This window comes from Cornus florida, unplaced genomic scaffold (genome assembly GCF_030987335.1).
Source record: "Cornus florida cultivar Cherokee Brave unplaced genomic scaffold, ASM3098733v1 CherokeeBrave_3.0.0_Hap2_Chr08, whole genome shotgun sequence".
NCBI lineage: Eukaryota > Viridiplantae > Streptophyta > Magnoliopsida > Cornales > Cornaceae > Cornus > Cornus florida.
Window position 1 is genome coordinate 43,080,994 of NW_026775578.1, and position 17,637 is coordinate 43,098,630.

Sequence of the window (17,637 nt, forward strand, 5' to 3'; positions counted from 1 at the left end):
ACCCACCCCAAGGTAACAAACTGGTATATTATAGCCGGCCCCACAATATACTCTTGTGTTCTAATTCACTCACGTTGGCAAGACCGTGTATAAGATTTTAAAAAGTTCTAAATATTCAAATGTTATGTTTGCTCAGTTGTGCATAGCACATATTTAATAACAAAATAAAGCACTTTTCAACGACGTATATGAAAAAAAAAAAAAAAGTGTGTAATTTTAACAATCTTAGTGAGTACAATATAATTTTTTTGAATGGATAAAAGTGTAATTTTAAGAAGAGTTATATAATTTTTTTGAATGGATATCAAAATTTAAACATCAATATATACAAAAATACAAATTATTTATGACATTGAGCTAAAAGAGTTGGATGAGAAAATGAAAAAGATAAAAACGATTTCATTGAAAGTGAAATAAATGCATCTGTCATTGGTCATAATCTAAACGAATTATTATTTTTGATTGGGTAACATCACTCGAGGATGATTTCAAGCATTTTTGCGTGGTGTGTGTATATATATATATATATATTCAGCAAAGGGACCACAACCTTTTGTGTGAAAGGTAAATGGCCAAACTTCTGATGCAATGCATTTGAAATGTGATAAGAGTTGGGCCCAATTGCAGCCTAATTTCAACCACATGTACCATCATCTCCATAAAGGCATTGTAGAGTTATCATATCATCATTATAAAAGTTTCGAATGCAAGAACGAATATTCCTTACATGCCTAGTCAGCTAATGAAGGTTAATCTACATTATTATAATATTTTTTTTTATGAAATAATCACATGTTGCCCCGTTGATCTCTTCTCACGTAAAGGTGTATATAAGCTATACATCAAGACTCTTAAAATGTGATTAAAATAAAATTATAATTTGAGTTACATTAGGAGCCCAACATATCCGATATTATTTTTAATGAAGAAATAGTCCAGGTGGGCCCAACCCCATTGGATCGAGAGTGAATAACTTACAAGTTACAACCTCTCCTTTTAGTAGTAATCAACGATGGCACACACTTAACCTTTAACCAACTGCACAAGCAACTATATTTTTTTTATTTTTATTTTTTTGTAAATAAAATTAAAATAATAAATCAATTGTACTCCATTCTCGTGTCGTTTTTTTTTGAAAATGTAAGTAAAATTTTAAATATTTTTTATTATAGTGATAGGGAATAGATTTTTAAATACATTAAGTAGGTTCACGTAGAGTAAATTTTAAAAAAATATTAAAAAAAAAAACTTTTGAATTGAGATAATTAGTTTGAGACAACAAAAATAAAAATAAAGATACGAACGCTGAACCGATTGAGTAATAATACTAGCGTGAAATTAGATACATTGAACCTGGACATACCCATTTTGGGTCTATAAAGATCAGTATTGATTCAAAGGTTCGACCACACAACCAGAAATCAGGAGTGTTTGGTTCCCAGTCCTATAATTTTGGAGAGCAATATGGCTCCAACCATAGCGGTGCCTTCAGCCCAAACAAAGCCACGCCACCACCAATCGCCGCCGCCGCCGCCACCACCGGCGGCTGTGGCGGAGGAGGAGGAGCTGATGAAAAAGAGAAATGAGGAGTTAGAGAGAGAGTTAAAGGAGAGTCTGGAGAGAGAGGAGAAGATGAAGCAGGAGCTGCAGAGAACATGGCAGAGGCTCATGGTGGCGGAGGAGGCGGAGGAGCGGCTCTGCACCCAGCTCGGCGAGCTCGAAGCCGAGGCCGTCGACCAGGCCCGGGCCTACCAAGCTCGCCTTCTTTCATTAATGGATCAGCTTTCATTGGCTCAAAAGCTTCTCCAATCTGCGTCCATTTCTCTCCCCAACTCTCAATGACCTATATATATTTACACCAAGCTATATATATATATATATATATATATATATACGCAGCTAGCCTTCTATAATCAATTTTTTTTTTTTGGTAAGTAAATTTTGTTCTTGTATTTCAGTTTGTGTATTGCTTCATTCTTACATATGTGAACTGCGTGTAATTAGTAGATATTCTGTTTTGAATTTGATTATCATGAATTCAAACTCTTTATTTATCTCACTTGTTTCAGTGGTGTCATAATTAATATAATTTAAAATGAAAAAAAAAAGTAGTTTAAAATTTTATCTATTTTTATTTTATTTTAAATTTAATCCAAACAAACGATTCCAAACTGATTTCAAATCCCAGTAATTAACAATTATTAATTTTTCTTGGAAAGCTATTGTAAATCAAATATATATATATATACACACACACACACATACATACTAATTACAAATTTATTTGCAAGACCCTCCTCTCAATTATTTAGGCACGGACAAAAATTTCAGTAAACGATACAGCAGCCGCGGTCACATAGTGGGGGTGCTTTCCGCGGGCCAGTCATTTGTGACCGAACAACATGAATCGAAATGTACATCCTTTTTAACAGATAATGGTGCAACCTTAGTAAGGCTGCAAACGAGCCGAGTCGTTCGCGAACTGTTCAGATTTCGCTCGTTAATTATTCTACTCGAGCTCGGTTAGTGAATAAGTGAATTGAGTTTGAACCGAATTGTGAGTCTCGATTTATAAACGAGCCGAACTTTAACATCAATAGGCTTGACATATATATATAATCGAGTATGTTCGTGAACGTATTATCGAGTTCAGTTCGTGAACTGTTCATGAACAAACGAGTCGAGTATGTTCGTGAATGTATATATACACACATATCTAATTATAATATATACAAAAGTTAAGGTCAGATTATAATTATATATAAAATTTGTGGTTATTATGCAAATAGGCCTTCCTTGTCTTTGTATATAAATCTTTTTAGGTTTAGGGTAATGGAATAAGTCACCCTCTCTCCCTCCATCTGTACTCTCTCATGTAAATTTATTTATTTATTATTATTATTTTTTTCGTGAGGTAACACAGTAGCAACAAACTCATCAAACACATACCCACCATTGGGACACCAAAAATACCCATCTCATCTCTCATGTAAACTTGTACACGTAGACAAACTGATTTTTAGTATAAATTTTGAGATTTATTACTGCAAAACTATTTTTCTCTCATACTTTTTTACATTTTTTGTAATTCTAACAGATCTTAGATGCAATTTTTTTTTTAATTTTTTGTTCCAGATTTGTTAGAACAACAGATCTTAGATGCGAAGTACCAAAAATAGATCTTAGATGCGATTTTGCTCGGCTCGATGCGAAGTATCCAGATTTTAGAGCAACAGATTTTTTGTTCTAGATCTTAGAATAACAAATTTTTTGAACCAAAAAATGGATCTTAGAAAAACAGATTTTTTGTTCCAGATCTGTTAGAACAACAGATCTTAGATGCGAAGTACCAGAAATAAAAATAAAAAATAAAATAAAATAAAATAAACGAGCTATCGGCTCGAATTGCGTCAAACAGAGCCGAGCCAAGTTCAAACTAAATTTTCTAGGTTCGATTCGAACTCGAGCCGAACTTAAGCAGCCTATTATGTTGACCGAACCGGGTTCGAAACACATCATTACTCGGCTCGGTTCATTTACAACATTTATTACTAAATTTTGTCACTATAATAATAAAAATTTATTAATTTAAATTTATTAGTAAAAAAGTTGAATTTAATCCATAAGTGACTTCGTTTTACCAAATATGCCCCTCTCAAGACTCCTCGATTTGGCACCTGTCGAAATATTAAAAGCAAAGGTTCAAGAGATCGTGCCTCAAGGCCCAAAAGACTTGCAAAATAGACAGAGTCAAAATAAGCTATTTAGGCCCAATTGATCAGCAAGACAAAAAATAACTCCTCGATTTTTGGAATAATTACGAAAATATGGAGTTTTGGAGGTCACTTACGAGGGTTAATTCAAAAAAAATAAAATAAAATAAAAGAACACCTTAGGAAGCCACTCACAAATAATCTCATTTAAAAACAATTTAGGAAAAAGTAATTATAAATAAGTCAATTTTCATTATTCATGAATATATGGAGATCAAATAATCTCTAAGTAGCTTCTGTAATTTACTAAATAACCATTATCCTATTCCCATCTCATATATCTACTTTACCAACCTATTACACCTTTCTCATTGTTTTCCTTCTCTCTTCGGACCTAGGGCACACCAATTACTACTCTCTCTCAGTTGCTCTTTAATTACTTAGACTGCTCGAAGGCACAACTCAATCACTATTCTCATTGTAGTCATCGCTCGAGTATATAGATAATATATTTTTTATTTAACTCTCTAAAATGTTCACCACTGCAATCAAAAAATACACTTTACATTCACTGCACTCATTTAAGATGTTACAAAATAATGTTAAACGTTCTTTACATGTAAAACATTTACAGAATAATATAAAACTTGTATTCGAATAAAGTAAAATAGTAATATTAGTAATGTAAATCGTTTATTGAATAATGTAAAATATATAGCAAGTAACTTTCAAAATGGGTCTTCAATGAAGTTTTTTGGTTGGATGGCTATACCTCTTTACCGGTTTGTTCGTTGTAACTTTACGGGTTGAGATACTAAAACCGTTCAGTTTGGTCGTCACTAAGGTTTAGTTATTGTTTGCTCAAAGCTTATCAGAATCAATAGAGTTTTGTTGATCAAAACTCACCGGAATTAATGGAGCTCACGAATAATGTAAAACTTGTACTTAACAAAGTAAAATAATAACGACAATAATATAAAACATTTACTGAATAATGTAAAATATACAACAAATAAATCTCAAAATGGGTCTTCAATGGAGACCCGCCAAGGCACAACTCAGTCTCAGTCACTCAATCGCTATTCTCATCACCTAAACATATAGAAGAAGCAACTTTAGAGCATCTCTAATGTTAAAACCTATTTTTGCATATCAAATCTATATTTTGACAGGTGCTACAGTGTCAAAATACTACATTTTAGTAACTCTGCTCCAATGGTACATTTCACGCAAAATGCTATTTTTTATGCTATTTTTTAACACAACCACTATTATTTTTAAATTACCATTCCCACCATTCATATTTGCATCAGCAATATTAATATTAGGCACATTCCAAGTCAAATTATAGACATTAGAACTAAACTATAATTAAACCTAATTAAAAAGAAGTACAAATCTAAAATATCTGGTCAAAAAAGGACCAAAAAAAAAAAAAACAGACTATTTATAATTTTTTTACCACTATTTGTGAATTAATTTTTTTTATATAATTTTTTTTTTCAAAAATTTATATATATTATATATAATATATTATATATATAATATACCTATAGAGATGCGAGTGAGTGATAATTGGTGAGAAATGGTACCATTTTAGAAAATGAGATACTTGCTAAAAAAATTTGGCAACTGCCATATATGAGAAGAAATTTGAGAATCTCAAATTTTAATAGCTTAAATAAGAACCCATTGAAGAGGCCCTTTTTTACCCAACTCTCATATTTTGAGTTTGTGAGGCCCAAATGAGATAGCATTGGAGTTGCTCTTAGTAATAGTTCTTTAATTTGACCGGTAAAGTAAAATACCAGATAGAGAGAGAAGCAAGTGTTATTTAGTAAATTTCAAAATGCACTTCAGGGTAATTTGGTCGCCATGTATAAACTATTTTTTGGTGTAATTATTTTTTAGTGTTTACATTCCAGTAGTTAGGGCTTCTTAATATGTTTTTTTTTTTTTTTTTTAACTTAACCCAATCTACAAAGTCAAAGATTTTTATAGTCATTAATTTTTTTGAAAGACTAAGTTGGACATGAAAAAACAATGTTAATTTGACCAAACTACCCTTAATATTTATAAGTACCACTTTTGTACCTGTAAATATCACTTTTGTGCATAGAAGTGCCACTCTTTGTACATATAAGTGCCACTATTGTTATTAGAGGTATCACTCTTGTGTACAAAGGTATTACTTTTATTCACGTGAGTATCACTTTTGTGCACGATACCTATGTTTTTACATATAGGTATTATACTTGTGCACAGAGATACTACTTTTTGTGCAGACCAATTTGTTAACTTGGTTTGTATAAAAATGATACATACGTGTACAAGAATGTTATTTATATACACAAAAATGGTACTTGAAAATACTAAAAATTATTTTGACAAATGACCAGTTTTTTTTTTATGTTCACTTTATAGTTTAGAAAAATTTATGAAAGTGATATACGTTGTTTTTTATTTCACTACTTTGTAAATTAGTCGAAAAAACTCTTACGTTTTTGTAATTATCACTTGATTTTTCATTACATATATCCCATATGATTACCTACACCCTGAAACAGATTATTTTTTTTTTTCTTCGCTATGTATGAAATAGTTAATGAAGTATAAAACAAGTTGCTTTCTCAAATAAGAAAATTTTGGTTATGCCACTAATGTAATCTGATACACTCTTCATTCTGCAATGATTATCTAGAAAAACTTAATCACAAGATTTACAACCATGAAAAATCATAAAGAAATCAACATTAATAAATAAAAATAGAGAATCAATATGTCAGTGACCTAGGTATCCGTCACTTACTTTCCAAAGGAAAGTTAGGAGTTTAACTCTCATAAGAGACAAGTGTGTGTGAGTACCAGCTAAAAAAAAAAATATACATATCTTAAAGAAATTAAATATGAAAGGACCCAAAACATATTTATTAATCCATAGAAAACTATAGATTAATAAATAAATACAACTGCTATTTTAAAAGAACCCAACGGGAAGGAAAAAATAGGACAGTCTTTCATCGGCCAGAAAAATCATAAACTTGATTGAATTGATTTTCACTTGTTTATTTCAAATTTTTATATATACTTTTATCATTATTCAAAATGTTTGTGAATCAGACGATACTTAACTCAAAATTCTAAATGCCGGATCCAAATTCCAAAACTATATATATATATTAACCATAATAATTGCAATTTTTATCGTAAAAAAAAATCAAAAATATTCTAACCATAAAAAATTTCCTTGCAAAATAATAATTGCAATTTTGAATATTTTAAATCCTTGATTCTTTTTTTTTATATATTTGTTGTAAAATAAATTATCAAATTAGAACGAAAATGTAGCAAAAATATTCTAACTTCTGAATTTTGCTAATAATTCGAAAACTTGAACCGGAATTTAGAAAAATTCATTCAATTTAGAATCATATTAACTATCATGATAAATATTGTTTAAGTCAATATATATTGATACAAGATTAAAAGTGGTTAATTTTAACCCCAATATATACCGATTAAAGGAGGTTAATTGAATATTGTTTAAGTCAATATATATTGATTCAAGATTAAAAGTGGTTAATTTTAACCCCAATATATACCGATTAAAGGTGGTTAATTATATATATATATATATATATATATATATATATATATATATATATATATATATATTTCAATCAATTTATAATTATTTTTATTTATTCGGTTACTCATTTTTGCGGCTGCATCCGTTGATCACCGCACTGGTTTTGTTTGAGTGATATGCTCTCTCAAGTTCAAAGAAAAGTAACGGGGAATAAAACCCAACTTAGTGTTTTATTGATTAACCCATTAATCCAAATTGAAAAGTAAATTCAAATTTATTAGTGAAAAAAAAAGAAGAAAAATGGCAGACAAAATTTTGCACCCAACAAATCATAAAAATATTAGATGTGTTTTTATTTAAAAAAAAAAAACCACGAAAGCCAAATTTAAATCAGAAGAACATACCACCTCTCAGACAAGCGGCATCTTCAACTCCAAAAACCACATGCTTGACAAGATAAGTGATTGTCACTCTAAAAATGGAGAAGGATCTAAGAAATGGAGAAATGAGGAATTTTAATTATTTAGCTTTCCTCCAATATCTCAAATACATAGTTAATTCTATTTGAGGATCTTATGCGAATTTATGTTCAAAAACTTCTCAATTTCTCAAAAAAAAACTTGTCCTTTAAAATTGAAAAAGAAAAAGAAAAAGAAAATAATATGTAATGAAAAAACCTCTACATTCGAAGATATATAAATGAACTGAAAGAATAGAAAACATAGAAAGTTTTTTTTTTTTTTAACAAGGTAATTCAGAGGATATGATAGAGATAAATGCTGCCTTCCTGAAAGTGATTCATTTAACTGATTAAAATGCACGTAATCATATGAATTACATTTTTTTACATGATGTTTGCATTTTTTTTTGGCAACTAATTCTGTCACAAAAAAGTGCTTGGCATGTGAAAGAATTTAATTTTTGACTCTCATATTTTTTTCCCAAGTTCAATAAAATGTCAACCAAGAAATTCTCATGATAAGAATAATCCAAAAAAAAAAAAAAATGGTGTTGAACTCTTCAAAAGTTACATGTTAAAAAAGAGGACTCAACTACGTTCTAAGAACTTTCTATGGTCATAGACTGTGCCTAGATATTAATTTTGTTTCAATTGAACCATACCTTGTAGTTTAGGATTAAGTTATTTACTTTTAGGTTTTATGAGAATGAGAAGATCATCTTTTTTATTTTTTTCTTTTTTTTTTTTTGCTAATATATGAGTGATATCTAATTCTCTTAAATTTAATATATTTTTTATAAATTCAAATTAGACACGTGATTATTTAATGAATGAAATTTTTGAATGTGTAATCTAAATTTTGAAAAATAATTTGCTATATTTATTAATTTTTAGAGATGACTATTTTGAGCTCATATCTTTGCACACTAGTCAAACTCTAAGGGAATTAAATTAATTGATAATAATTGAGAAGTTGACTAGAACATAAAAGTTATAAATGTTATTGCTTTTAAAATAAAAAGAAGCATATGTCTTAAAAAATAAAAATAAATAATTTCATCACGAAAAAAGAAAAGAAAATTAAGTAATGTGTTAAAAATCTTTTCTATAGAAAATATTAACTATTGATATTAACTCCTAAAACTTTAGAAGTGAAGCAATATAATAAAAATAAAGAAAGAGACAAGTCAAAAAAAGGAAATTGTTGCCTACTTATTAGAGTGAAAGTCATCTTTCTTACAAATATAAGTACTTTTTAATGTGTTCAAACAATTTTATTTTGATATATACATTTTTTTTACCAATGTGCATTAATTAATTGATCAATGAAATTTGATATATTTTTTATGATGCTGGATTACATACTCGTATATATGAGCTTATTAGACAAATTTTAAAATTTTCATAAACTTTATTGGAACTCATATTGTGATTATGTTCTCGAGAATAAAATTTATTATATAATACGTGAATCTTAAAATTTCATTCTTATAAATATTTTAAAATTTAAAAAAAAATTTCTGGACCTCATGTATTCCCTAATGGCATGTTTATTGCATCACAAGATTAGATTTTATTCTTATTATTCTTGTTATTCAAAAATTTAAAAAATTAATTTTTTGAAAAAGCCAAAAAGATATTTATTTATCTTTATTAGGAATTTTCTTATATTTTTTCTTTACATTTTATGGTCCGCTAGTCCATGTGTGCTTTACTTGTGAAGAAAGGGTAAAATTGTTATTTTTATTTTTCAAGAAAATGGACCGGTCCAAAATATTTTGACCAATCCAATTGGTATTTCAATTTTTAAATTAGCAACTGGACAAATTGAACCGATCCATCTTCGTCGAAGTTTGGAGTTTGGAATTAATATTTGGGGATTGGTTGATTGTGATCCTCTTATTCATTATTTGGGTGATACCTTGATGAAATTGTGGAGATATTTCGAAATTGATGCATAGTGTTTTATGCTTAAATGCGGAGTGTGTTTTCAATGGTAAGACCTAAAAGAGCAGGACATTTGAGTTGAATATGATGAATTGATCTTCCGATGTTTAAGTCTTGATTTTATAGACATTAATGATATTATTGTTGAACTTACTTTTCGAAATATTTTGCTAATTATTCTATATATATATATATATATATATATATATATATTTATGATGCTATTTTGATAATGAAAGCTTTTTATGGATATATCTTTTGATGATGTTATCTCTTAGATATATAATTATCTTTTTATGTTTAAGTCTTGATTTTATAGACATGAATGATATTATTGTTGAAGTTACTTTTTGAAATATTTTGATATTTATTCTATATTTGGATATATATATATATTTTTATGATGTTATTTTAATAATGAAAGCTTTTTATGGATATATCTTTTGATGACGTTATCTCTTAGATATACAATTATCTTTTCATAATTATGTTTTCATAATTATCTTTCATATAATTTATATATGTCAATCTTGTGTGAACTTTTAACTCAATTATCGATTGGGTACTGATGTTGTCTCTTTTGTCATTTATTTCCTCCGTCTTATATTCTCTCCCTTATGAAGTGTATTGTCAATTTCTCACAAAAAGTGAAGAGAAACTCATGGGAAGTATGATCGGCAATTTTGAGCATATTATTTCTATTTGTTTTATGGATGGAAAATATGTTGAGTTGGATTTTTTTTTTTTGGTTTTGCTAATATTTTATATCCATATCTTTATGCTTATTGATATATTGTATGCATTTATTATTTTATTGATCTCTTTGTATTTATTCTCTCTTGTTATTTATTTTTAATGTATTCATTAGTTAATTTGTAATGAAATGGAGAGAAGATTTAACGAAATGAGGGGAGATTATCTGCTCCTTTGAATTTGAATTTATATCTTTATCTGGTTAAACCATTTAATCTGGTTATTTCAATTCTCCTTATCAATCAATATATATATATATATATATATAGAGAGAGGTAAAAATAAATATTGTTTAAACCAATATATACCTATACAAGATTAAAATTGGTTAATTTTATGCCAATATATACCAATACAAGATTAAAAGTGGTTAATTATATATATATTTTATATTCTTTTTACTTTCCGATCAATGAGTTTGTCATCATCAATCCAATACAATTAAAGGGAGAGAGGATCTATCTCATTGAGAGTTTAGTGTTCCTCACTACGTTGGGAAAGCCTCCCTTATTCAAAGGGCTGGCCACCGAGTCGCGTAGATGAAGCTTGAGCTTTGCCATACAGGGATTCCTCCTCTCCTCATTGTTTCTACACCTCAATGGATTCCCCCACTAAAATTTTAGTGGACTTTGGTTTTGACAAATGGACCCATTAAATATTGGCCTAATGTTTAATTAAGTTATTTAATTGGCCCAAGTTTGGTCAACTTAAATTATTTAATTAAGCTCAGTCCAGATGGTTAAATAAAAAGAATAATTATTCCTAATAAAATATATTTGGAATAATTATTTTTAAGGATAATTATCAAAATATATCCGGCCTGGCCCAGTTATGATATTTTCCTTATCAAAGAGGACTATAAATAGAGGCCTGGAGGAAGGGAAGGTACACACAAATCCAGAAATTCAGACACAAAGTCAGAATTTAGAAATCCAGAAATTCAGACACAAATTCAGAATTCAGATTTACACACAAAGTCAGAATTCAGAAATCCAGAAATTCAGACACAAATTCAGAAGTAAGAAATACAGAAACTCTCATCTCTAACATCCAAACCCAAAAGCGAAGAACACCAAGCACATCAAATCGTGCCGTTCTTCATCAAATTCCATGGTGATCAACAACAAGCACAGTCAAAGACGTGCCATTCTTCATCAAATTCCACGGTGATTCAAGATCAAGCCTGTACAGCCCTGGATCCAATCAACCAACAAAAAAAGGAAATTTAATCAGAGGATCAGTTCTTTCTTTTGTAAAGAATATTACAGAGGATTGTACCTCAATTTCTCAAATTAATAAAATTATATTATTTGCTCCATATTTTGTTTTATTTGCAGATTTTAAAATTTGTGTGTACAAATTTCTGGCACGCCCGGTGAGACATCATTTGCCTCTCATCTCTTTCTCCTATCAGCAAGTTTCTTCTCTGTCCGACTCTATGGCTCCCCCTAAGACTCAGACAGACAAGAAAGTCCAAAAGAACATCGCTACCACAAAGGTCGACGCCAAAGCCACCATGAAAAGTGGCACGAAGGCCAAATCAAGTGATGGAAGTACCTTGGCGGGCCCTATGACACGTAGCAAGTCCCAGGCGATGGCTTCATCCAAACATCAGCAAGATTTGGTGAAAACCAATCCTGCAAAGCCGGCAAACGTGAAAACCCAACATGTCAAGAACCCTGACGTTGTTCCAAAGGAGATTCCGCCACCAGATTCACCTTATTCCATCCATGATGCTCGCTCTAGTGTCGGTTCACCCCCAGAGTCACCACGTCAGACTTCGGAGTATTCAATCACTTCAAGGAACGTTAACTCTCAAGGCCTATCATACTCAGATGTGGTCATTGCTATGATGACTGGAGCTATCACGGTGGAGGAACAACTAGCAACTATGTCTCGTGCCATTGAGAACCTCACAAAGACTGTTGAAGAGAATGACTTACAAATTGCTACGCTGATGAACAAATTGGAAGTTCAGACCTTCGGTGAATCACCAGTACAATATGGGCATCCTGCATCTTCCACACCACCGCCAACTGGGAATCGTGCAACTTTCACACCACCACCGTTTGGAAATCCTGCATCTTCCACAGCAATACCCACGGAGAATCTTAATTCTACCGCACAAGGTACTTGCATGGAAGACCCCAAACAGACGCCGGTGACAGAACAGTCAAAATCAGACGCCGGTGACAGAACAGACAGCTAGTCAAATCAATCATACTTCTTCAGTCTCTTCATTATCTGTCGCACAATTGCAAAATATGATATCAAATACAATCCGAGCCCAATATGGAGGCGTCTCATAGAGCACTCTTATGTACTCAAAGCCCTATACAAGGAGAATCGACAGTATGAGGATGCATGTAGAATACCAACCTCCGAAAATTCAGCAATTTGACGGAAAATGTAACCCCAAGCAACACATTGCCCATTTTGTCGAGACTTGTAAAAATGCTGGAACAGAGGGGGACTTACTAGTTAAACAGTTTGTCCATTCCCTTAAAGGCAACGCGTTCGAGTGGTACACCGACCTAAAGTCAGAGTCAATTGATAGTTGGGACCAAATGGAACGAGAATTCTTGAACAGGTTCTATAGCACTCGTCGTACTGTTAGTATGATAGAGTTAACTAACACGAAGTAATGGAAGGATGAGCCTGTAATCGACTACATTAATCGGTGGAGAATACGCAGTCTTGACTGCAAGGACTGATTGTTAGAAATCTCTGCTGTGGAGATGTGTATGCAGGGAATGCATTGGGGCCTTCTTTACATTATGTAAGGTATAAAACCTCGCACATTTGAAGAATTGGCAACACGTGCCCATGACATGGAGATCAGTATGAAATCCCATGAAGGCAAAAGTCCCGTGGCCATAAAACTACGCAAGGATAAGAAAGATTGGAAGAAGGGCGATAAGTTGTCAAAGACCACTGCTAAAGATTCCATGGCTATCTTAACCACCCCAATCAAGATATCTGTTAAAGATGATAAGAAGGATGATAAAAAGCCTCGCCAGTTTCAAGAGAGGAAAAGACAGCGTCCTACGCTAAAGGAGTTAGAGAAGAAGGAATACCCCTTCCCTGATTCCGATGTCCCTGGCATCTTGGAATGTTTACTGGAAAGTAAAGTTATAAAACTCCCTGAATGCAAACACCCTCAAGAGATGGGACGTGTCAACGATCCAAAATACTGCAAATATCATCGTATTGTTAGTCATCCAATTGAGAAGTGTTTTATCTTCAAGGAGGTGGTAATGAACTTGGCAAAACAAGGAAAAATCATGTTAGACACGGACGAAGTTGTAACTTCAAATCATACTATTGCTACTGTGACAACCTCTGTCGTGGGGAGTGCTCGTTATCAACCTTCAACTTCTGAGATGTATTGCACAACCATCCAGTTTGGCTCATTGGAACCAATCCCCATCTCTCTTGGCAAAGGGAATGCACTTGACGTTTCAACCTTTGGAAAGGTTTTTCTTCAGGATGATGAAGAATGATGGACTTTGGTGACCAAAAAGAAACCACGGAAGCAACGAGCTGACATTTTTCAGACTAGTTATTCTGACAGGGGCAAAGGAAGAAGAAACCTCAATATCACCATAAGCAGTCTGGCCATAACAAAAAATGGGTCAAGAAGACACAGTCAACCAAACACGCCTCTATAAGCCAAAGGATCCAGAAGCCTATTACTTTGCAAGAGTTCTTTCCAGAAGGATATCTAGATGACGAAGTTGTGACAGCTTACATGGTTTCAACTAAAACGGGCCCTAATGGTGAGAATAGCAACGATCAAGATGAAGCCCAGACTATGGAGAATTATGCAAAGAATGCTGCCATCATTGAAAAGTCCGATGGTGATGAAGTAGTTGGAGGTACGCTGAATTCATGTTATGCACCAATTATTTTCACTGATGAAGATCTTCAGTTGGGTTCAAAGCCGCACAATTATCCTCTTTTCGTTTTCGGTTACATAAAGGAACAAAGAGTTACTCGAATTCTTGTTGATGGTGGATCAGCGGTGAATCACATGCCAAAATTTACGATGAAAAATCTCGGCATCACAGTCGACGAGTTATCTCGTAGCCGTCTTATTATTCAAGGTTTTAACCAAGGAGGACAAAGAGCTATTGGAATGATTCGAGCAAAACTAATTATTGGCGAGCTCCAAGCTAAAACCTTATTCCATGTTATTGATGCAAAGACGTTTTACAATTTGTTGTTAGGAAGGCCTTGGATACATAGTAATGGTGTCATTCCATCGACTCTTCATCAGTGCTTCAAATTCTACAAGAATGGTGTACAAATAGTTATGGCGGACTATAAACTATTTACAGAAGCAGAATCTCATTTTGCTGATGCCAAGTTTTATATCGATCATGATACACCTTTGGAAGTGCTCATCCCAAGCCATCCATCTACACAAGAGGTTCAATCTACAAAAACAAAAGAAGCGTTAAGTGATCCATTAGATGTTTCGATGACAGACATTGTAAAGGTAGCTAAAACAAGAAGGGTCTCGATAAAAGCACATCGGACGAAACATTTTTTAAAGTATGTTCCAAAATCTCAACGATAAGAAGGGCAGTCACCTGTCATTGAGATACTTGAAACCAATGAATTTAAATTGAAAATGTTACAAACCAAAGAGAAAGAAGATATGCAAAAGCTGAAAGGAGAGTTAACTCTTCCTCTCACCAAGATTCAAAAGTCTTCACCTTCCAAGCCTCCGTTAAAAGGGTTCATGCGGCCTTCTTAATCTCTGGTCAATCATGGATCACGTCCAAAACAAATGACTGATGAAGGATTCGATCCTAATGCATACCAACTCATGGCTAAGTCGAGGTATGATTTTACAAATCCTGCAAACCTTGGAAAACTGAATTCAGAGGTCACCGGTGAGAAAATGCATAGCCTCAATGAGACACAGAAGAAGTTGAAAGATCAAGGGCATACAATCATTCCACCCAAGTCTGGTATCGGTTTCGTACCTTCTGAGCCACTTCGAATTCACATCACAAAAAAGGATAAGAAGTCAAACACTTTTTACATTGGGTTTAAAGAAGTTGCGGATGAACAAGATCAACAGACTATAAATCAAAAATCGGTCTTCGACCGTATTGGAGCTCCATGTGATCCAATATCTGTATTCAACAGGTTGTCAAGCCAAGAATCAAATGTTTCAAGTTCTCATGTCAGCAGTTTGCCTTGTGCCTCTGTTTTTAACAGAATGAGCTTTCATGACCAAGGAAGAAAATCTCCACAACCTCAACCTCGAAAGTCAGTATTTTCTCGAATTGGTACTATCAATGATGCACCGCTAAAAAGTAGCAAGAGTGGAAAGTCAGAGGAAACAAGCATTGACGTGGTGAACAATAGTGAAGTTCAAAGCCTAGTGTCCTCGCAAATGAAACGTAAGACAGAGATAGATGTCACCAATGATATTACATTAAAAGTTAGAAGATGAACCATTGTACTCACTAATCAAGCAAAAGAAGTGGAAGACATTGGCGAATCATCTTGTGTTACTTCATACCATATCACTATTGAAGAGAAACCTGAAGTTGAACAACCAGATGACATCAAGAAAGCTCCACCAACACTAGAAGACGAGGGGCAGGCTACTTGATCAACTCAAAGAAATCAACTTAGGAACTGATGATCAACCCAGACCAGTTTTCATTAGTGCATTCCTAAGCCCCTCAGAAGAAAATGATTACTTTCAATTGTTGTCTGAGTACAAGGATGTCTTCACTTGGATATACAAAGAGATGCCCGGTCTTGATCCTACAATTGCAGTGCACAATCTTACTGTCAAACATGGGACACGTCCGATTAAGCAGTCTCAACGTTTCTTCCGTCCAGAGCTAGTTCCGAGGATAGAGGAAGAACTTAACAAATTGATTGAAGTAGGGTTCATTCGTGAGGTCAAATATCCAACATGGATTTCAAGCATTGTTCCAGTGAGGAAGAAAAATGGATAGATTCGAATTTGTGTGGATTTTCGTGATTTAAATGAGGCATGCCCAAAAGATGATTTTCCTCTTCCCATCCTCGAACTCACTGTAGATGCAACCACAGGGCATGAAGTTCTCTCATTCATGGATTGTTACTCCGAGTACAATCAGATAAGAATGACTCTGAAAGATGAGGAATTAACTGCCTTTCACACTCCTAAAGGCATATATTGCTACAAAGTTATGCCCTTCAGACTCAAAAATGCAGGAGCAACATACCAGCGCGTCATGCAAAGGATATTCGACGACATATTCCACAAGATTGTTGAATATTATGTTGATGACTTGGTGGTTAAGACGAAAGAATGAAGGAATCATTTACAGGATCTACGTACAGTTTTTAATCGCCTCCGAAAATTTTAACTCAAAAAGAATCCTCTTAAATATGCATTTGGTGTGACTTCAGGGAAATTCCTAGGATACGTTGTACGTTATCGTGGTATTGAGATTGATCCTAATAAAGTGGAGGCCATTCCAAAGATGCCGCCACCAAAGAATTTACCCTAGCTTCGAAGTTTACAAGGTCAACTTGCGTTCATTCGTAGGTTCATCTCAAATTTGGTTGGCCGTTGTCAGCTTTTTAACCGACTCATGAAGAAAGACGCCTCATTCATCTAGGACCAATCTTGCCAAAATGCTTTTGATAGCATCAAAAAGTACTTTCTCAATTCTCCGGTATTGGGAGCACCTGTACCTAGAAAGCCGTTCATACTTTACATTGCTGTGCAAGAAGAATCGTTGGGTGCCTTACTTAGAATAATGAAGAACATAAAGAAAAGGCATTGTATTACTTAAGTCGCAGACTCACCCCAATGGAGTGAAATTATCATCCAATTGAAAAAACATGCCTCGCACTTGTCTTCGCCTCTAAGAAATTGAGGCATTATTTCTTGGCTCATACGATACATCTTGTTGTAAGGGCTGATCTTCTCAAATATGTCATGTCTAAACCGGTCCTTTCCAGACACTTGGTGAGGTGGTCAATTTTGTTCAACGAATTTGAAATTGTTTATGTGCCACGAAAAGCAGTAAAAGGACAAGTCCTAGCAGATTTATTGGCTGACCATCCTATTCCAGCCGATTGGGAAATTTCTGAAGATTTTCTTAATGAAGAAGTCTTCCTTGTAGACATCCTCCTTCCATGGATGATGTTTT

At 33.0% G+C, this 17,637-nt stretch overlaps 1 protein-coding gene across 1 annotated transcript; it reads left to right on the forward strand.

The window, feature by feature from the left end:
* The first annotated feature begins 1,395 nt into the window (after positions 1–1,395).
* Positions 1,396–2,059, forward strand: LOC132271504 (protein RESPONSE TO LOW SULFUR 3-like). The gene has a single exon (XM_059772893.1). It carries the CDS (start codon positions 1,465–1,467, stop codon positions 1,840–1,842), a length of 378 nt encoding a protein of 125 aa, XP_059628876.1. The 5' UTR covers positions 1,396–1,464; the 3' UTR covers positions 1,843–2,059.
* The last annotated feature ends 15,578 nt before the right edge of the window (positions 2,060–17,637 follow it).